The 7,016-nt window shown below is 37.4% G+C and overlaps 1 protein-coding gene across 1 annotated transcript in view; it reads right to left on the reverse strand.

Moving 5' to 3' along the window:
• Window positions 1-5,672, reverse strand: part of LOC150100938 (protein turtle-like) — a 139,226-nt gene extending 133,554 nt beyond the window's left edge. Inside the window, exon 1 of the mRNA XM_090401938.1 lies at window positions 5,654-5,672. Coding sequence (XP_090258064.1) covers window positions 5,654-5,672 — 19 coding nt within the window. The remainder of the gene's footprint in view (window positions 1-5,653) is intronic.
• Window positions 5,673-7,016: the final 1,344 nt, after the last annotated feature.

Consider the following 7,016-nt stretch of genomic DNA (forward strand, 5'->3'; position numbering starts at 1 on the left):
TACGCTCAGTCCAAAATCGCGTTTCTTCTTCACCAAACCGTCTATAAATACCACACATAGCTTTAAAATTCCCATCTGTCCAAAACATCTATAAAGCCATAAAACAAATATTCAAATTACAGAATTGTCTTCACTACAAACTTTATCTATAAAATTTACTACAACAGAACTGCAATAACTCAGGCCGATATGCTACTATGCCATAACGTCGTTTACAAGTTCAACTGCCAGTCAGGATGCAACACTTGTTATAGTGGTTCCATCATTGGTTCAGTCAAGTCTCGCCTAATCGAACACTTTCGCCATTGTAATATTCCCATAGCCTACTATCCGCTTTTCACCACAAAGAATAAAAAAACGCAAACAAAACGACATCAGAAACAACCCTACTACCGAAATTGCGCACAATGCAACTTAAACATACCCCTGAAATCAAAAAGATCATCGTCATCAATTTCCAGGAAAAATAAATCCAAATTACGTTGTTCTGAATCACTAGTAAATAATCACCCAGTGTGCCATAAAAGACCCAATTTAATTTTCATGGCAATTAAATAAAATAAATTACTCACCTGGACTCTCACAAACCAGCCCAATTCCTAAACACCCAAACTCCTCCTAACAGTGTACAAAGAAGGCCACTCGGCTAGCTCATAGCTAGTTTTCGAGAACCTGTCATGTTTGCTGCTGGCTTGCTGTATACATAACAGGTTTTTTTATTCTCAGTGCTAACAGATGGACAATAATCAAGGAAGGCCTTTTATATAGATGGGAATATTTGTTTAGGATCATCTACCTTCGCCTTTCATTTAGGATCTATCTAATACCCTGTTACCCGCTACACATAACTCTCTCTATCGCGTTAGTGGTAAAGTACACACACACACTTTCTCGGAGTTTGTAGTAGACAAATAGCCACAAAAAAGGAGCTAATCCAGAACGAGCTGCCTTCTAAGTGTTCTTGATGATGATGTATGGATGTCTAGAGCAAAGAAAATTAGCCCGAGCATCTGCTATCCTCGGCAACCTGAACAAAAACAGCGTGTCACGTGGAAGGAAAACCCACGTTAATCAGCATAAACTGGTGAGGTTCTCCCGTAGTCGCCGAACACAATGATGGATGGGATGAAGCTTAAACATTGTCACAGTGTGGGCCACGCGGAGAAAAATCTAGAAGGATGACTCGTTGGAGGCACCATCACCCATGCATGGCAACGGAAGCTTTCAAGAAGCAGTTAATGTTGTGTAAATTACCTGGTTAGATGTCGGCCTCTTTCGAACACGTGACAATTGCATCGTTTGTCTAACGGATAACTAGCGGACGCCATCCGAAGAAGCTCCTCATAAACAGACAGCTGACTCAATTGTGATAAGGAAGACACATGGTGGCCTAACAAAACAGCCACCGTCTTCATCTGCTCGCGCAGCAGTTTTAAGACTGTCGATTTAAAAGATAACCACGATAATGTTGTTCACTAACTGCCCAAGAAGTTGCGAGAAAGATTGGAAGTAGTTAAAATCAAGTCAAGAACTTTATTTTTTTGTCTCTTGAAATGCATACGAAAGAACGTATTTCAATGGATCAAGAATAATCTACGTCAATGTAGAATCCTCTTGAAATTTAAGAATGGGTTTATTAATTTCTCATACAGTTAAAGGAGTTTCGTATACTAAATATTCCAAAATGGAATGATTAATCTTATCTGCGCATTCTCTAGAGGTCAAACACGCAACTCAATGCTCTCTTATGGAAGAAATGGGTCTCACACCATACGATGAAAATCATCCTCAACTTTATCCCTCAGACTTTAACATTAATCTATAAAATTATCGAAAACTTAATCGTATTTAATAAAATTCCTATGTACTAAGAAAATCAATTGCAAAAATCCCCGAAATTATGTTCTTGGTTTCTGTAAATGTTTTTTTCACTACAATCCGTCAAAGCTGAATTCTGATTGGCTGAGCGTAGCAATGGCGAATGAAATATGGTACCGAGACTCAAGATATAGATGACCGATCAGCCTACTGCCAATATCCTGGGTGGTGATTTATCGCACATGCAGAAACAAAATATCTAATCACTTACAAATCTAGGGTGATGGGGAGAGTTTGCCATTTGTTTCTTTTCGGTTATATATACGGCCTCCCCCGTCTTCCCCCACCCATTCTACTCAGTGCAATTCCTTCAGAAACCTATGATGACTGTTTCATGCTACTTCATCTTCCAACAGCGAGGGGATTATGTTGAATACAAGTGCAGAGTCGGCAGTAGGAAAACCCTATTTGTCAGTCTTCTCCATCCCTTCTTACTGCTAAATTGTTTTGTGCCTGTTCGATAGCGCCGAAGTTTTTTTTTTCTTTTTTTTTTTTCGCTAAAAAGTGTTTTATACCGAAAGGCAAAAGACGTATTGCCTCCTTTATCAAAGCTCCACAGGAGAGTGAAACGAATCACTTTATAGCAAATATTAATATTGTGATTGGCCGATGTCATCAAATCATAGGAAGACACAAAGAAGATGCTGATGGTGTACGATTTCTATTTTCATCGTAACTCGTCTTATCTTTTATCGGCTCAAAGGCTTCATTTTTGACAAGAAATGCTGACCACTAGAAGAATTCAATTTCAATGACGAAGACGTGTCTAAAGAACAATTGGGAATTTATCGCCAGGGGGCGCACGTCAAGAGTTGAATGTTTTCGTCTTTTAGAGGCAGTCATGGAAACAAAGATCTCGACAAATACTTAAAGGAGCAGATGAAGCGATTAAAAACATTCGATTGCTGACTTTCAGGTATTTGAATGGTAGTCGCAATACAGAAGTGCTACGGAAGCATTTTTCATAGCTAACTATCGGTTATGGAGAGAAAAGCCAGTTTTATTTCCCCCAATAAGATGAAAAATCTCCTAATACCAAGCTCGCTACGCGCTGATAAGTTTTATCAATGAATAGCTCAATTAATCCGTATTCATCAACAGCGAACTGCCTAACAGATAGGCCATTAATCACGTGACCTAATCAGGAAATGCGGTTACGCTAAGCGCTTCTAAACAAAGAGATAATGAAACTCAACCAATAATCTAGGAGATCATCGATGTATCAGCTACTTCCGAAAAATTTCATGCATACGCCGAGTGCCCTCTAGTCTTCTAGCAATACCGTCACTGTAGGTCAAGGAGCAATCGATTCGACGTACAGAATGTTTGGTTGACTACCTTAATAAGTATCACATGACCTCGTGCAAGTGACGGACAGCATTCTAATCACTGCAATTAGGCACGTATCCCAGATCTGTAATGCATGTTTCTGCCACCCTTCATTAGCAGCATACCGTGATGGAGATGGCAATGCGTAGAAAATACAGAATCGGTTAGGGGGAAAAAAGGATCAGATGAAGGTGGTTCTAGATGCTTGTATCAGACTCTTCTGTCAGTTGGTGAATAGTTCTGAAAATGGAGAACCGACACGCTTATTTGTTTTTTCTTTTCTCCCAAATGAGTGCAGGTTTAAGTACGATTTACCATCATCTTTTATAGAACACTACATTAAGCTCCACTAACTTAACAAAACAAAGAAAATAACACATTTTCTACTTTTAATTCATTTCGTAAACTTTATGTGCTTTTCCAGAGAATGAATCCTGCAATACCTTAGGGAAGAGTCATTAAACTGGGATTATAATTTTTTTTTTAAATAATTCTTTCATATAAGATGCACCAGTGCAGAACTATGCAAACGAATGTTTTACTTCGTATTAGTTCTTTATGAGGAACAAGGAAGACGCCAGACGTACACGCAATCTCTTATTCAGGAAAGGTTCTAAGGTCAACAATAAAGAAAATACATCTTTCCGCTGTCCCTTCTGTAGAGTTAATCACTTGTAATTCAGTTAGGAAAAAGAATTCAACACTTGAGACTTTAAAGTCGTGTAAGTTTATAAGAATGTGGTAACTTAATGCAAATTCTTTAGTAAATGAAATAAAAAAAAATGCAGCATCTCGAGAATTGGTCATTTTTAAACACTGTGCTTCAAGAACAAAATGCGAGTAAATAGATGAAGACGATGTTGTAGCTAACTGCGATGCTGTTTCATAATAGCAAAGTATCATCGCTGAGTGGATATTATTTTAGTTCTTTCATGGCTATTTAAATAGAAAGAGCTGTCGTAAAGCTAAATAAACTCAAACACTACAGAAAAACTCAACGAAAAAAATCTGCAAACACGGGCATGAAAATAGAGCATTAGTATAACAGCGATAAAAAAAAAGATGTCGTAGAGGGCAGTTATGGTTACTGTGGTCACGACAAACAAAAGGATGACGAACCAGGGTTCTCGAGTGTAAGAAACGATAAGGAGGTCTTGGCGTGGCGAGAGATATTGTCAATCATTACTGGATACACACACACAAAGAAGAAAGAAACCGATTAGGAGGCCAAACAAAACCTCGATTTATAGGTTACACTAAAGTGTCCCTTTGTGGTTCTTGGCATAATACGTCAAATGCAAAGAATAAGCACTGTTCGTTCTAGGAACGTGTCTAAAAAAAGAGTTCGATGTAAAGAGTTATTATGAATGCAATGACATCAGCAAGCAATACTGTTTGCTATGTACAGTGTGCAAATATAATGCATCAGAAGTATTGCATCATTTGCATCCCTTTCCCCATTTTTTTGATATATTTTGTGCCACCGATCCCATCACTTAATCTTTCTTCTGATCCAAAATTCATTCGGCTACAAAACGAGTCACGAACTGTATTTGAATTCGGTCCCTCCGTTACTTTTCCACGAGAAGACTTGACTTTTCCAGAACTTCCGTTGAGTTTGGCTGTTAAGCATCCCAGTTGTGAACATCATTTGATCAACGAGGATGCACACAATGAGAGTTGACTCATGGCTTCTTTGCGGCCCTGACGGGGGAACAAACATTATGTAGATTAAAAGAAATCTCTACCTCCGATCGGATTCTTTCTTGAAAACCATTACCATAGGAGTCCATATTTATGACTCGAAGAAAATATCTTGTGAGCAATGGCTAAAACATTGGAGATATCGATTACAGGTCGTGGGCTGCAAACACATAACTAAGGTATCGAACTACTTCCAGGTATTATTGAAATCTGTGTGTGTGCGTGCGCGCCCTCCTCTAGAAGAAGCGTTGCAATCAATATCTCAAAACGAATTAGCATCCGTTGAAATATTTGCATTCTCGGAATGGTAACTGTGACATCCAATGTTCCGGAACAATAAAGTATAAATCATTTTCTTGATATCCCTTATAAATCACAAAATAAACGCGTCAGGGCATCCAAAAACAATAATAAAAAAAAAGGCAGAGAGCAAACGTTCACGGGATCTTACAAAAATAAATGGGAGCTTTTCATGCAGAAAAAACGACTGCGCATGTCCGTTTGTAGTCATGAAGTAACAAAGAGAAACTTGGCAAAGAAGAAAAAAAAAAATGTGCAACATGTAACGAATTGTAGTACGATGAAACACAAGATTATTGGATGGTTCACCTAAATGCATTCACTTATTTTTCATTTGAAGACAAGCTATTCATAATGGGCAATATTTTAGTAAAGTTCTGCTAATTGTAAGTTCCTTATTTATAACTGATGATTTAAACAACTAATTTGCTGAGAGACTTACCTAAGACTGCTAGCGCCATCTATTTTGTGTGATAAATAGAATTTAACCCGTCCACTGCAGTGTTTTCGCTGTCATTCTTATCTTCATCTACATTGTAGTCTGTCGAACTACTTTAGATCGTAGATGGCTAAGCAAAACTCTTTCTTTCTCTCTGTTTCCACAATGGCTTATAAAAAATTCTGCACATCTTTTTTTTATCCTCTTCCAAGGCAGTAATTTTTTTCTGCTTTTATCTAACGAGGCCGACAGCTGAGTCATCACCTTCTTTGAGAAGTTGGAGACACAAATCTGATAACAACTTCAAGAAATTGTTCTCGTATCCATGGAAGTACCTGTCTATCAAACTCTTTCACGTATACTGTCTCCTTGGTGATGCATTTGATTTCAGTTTAAAAAAAAAATGCTTTTTTACAACACTTCGCAAATGACGTATTTAAATAAAAGGATTTGATTTCTTCCTTATCCCTACTCAACAGAGATGTTCGAAAGAAGATAGAAAAATGCAAAGATGCAGTTTTATAAATGACCACGAATTCGCAGTTTCTGTATTGAGAGCTTTTAGAGAATCATCATGAACGTGTGTGTGTGTGTGTGTGTGTGTGTGTGTGTGTGTGTGTGTGTGTGTGTGTGTGTGTGTGTGTGTGTGTGTGTTGTTACCACAGCTCCTTATTATGGACAACAATCCTCAGAATTAAACAATATAGTTTCAATAAATTAGACTACACCATATCTTATTATAAATCCTAACTTAAAGAAAAGGCTGGTCTTACATTCGTGAACCATTGACCTTGAAAGGATTAACTTGGATTCTCTCTCTCTCTCTTAATAGTTTTATTAGCATTATAATGCCTTATTACTTCATATATTCAAGGTAAAGAGTCGATTTGCTTTTATTTAGAGATTTTTTCTAATTTTACTCACGAACATTATATTATTTAAATATCATTTAAATTACTGCGATATAAAGTTTTATTATATCTATTAATTAATTAAAATGTTCTTGCGGTTTTCCTGTTTCGAAAGATGAGATAAACATAATTTCCAAGTAGAAAGAGTATGAAACTCTCTTCAGTTGGCATCGACAATGCCTTTCGTCTAGTGAGAAAAAAATCTAACTTCTTATCCTAGAAGTGAAAAGTACGACTTTTCAACTGAAGGTTAGTCAGCCGGAGTTGGAAGAATTTTTCGGAAACTTGAGTATTTAATCCTGCAAACAAACTTTTCTAGGAGAACGCACATAATTTCGATAGAAAATTTGCAAACAGACACTTTTTAATAAGTGTGGTTTCGAAGGCGTAGAATACCTGTCTGGTCATAGGTCTGCAAAGTACCAGCGACTGATTAAACACGTCATAATGATATG

This window comes from Typopeltis vanoorti, chromosome 12, assembly GCF_054136105.1.
Source record: "Typopeltis vanoorti isolate ZY-2024b chromosome 12, IOZ_Tvanoo_1.0, whole genome shotgun sequence".
In the NCBI taxonomy this organism is placed as follows: Eukaryota; Metazoa; Arthropoda; class Arachnida; order Uropygi; family Thelyphonidae; genus Typopeltis; species Typopeltis vanoorti.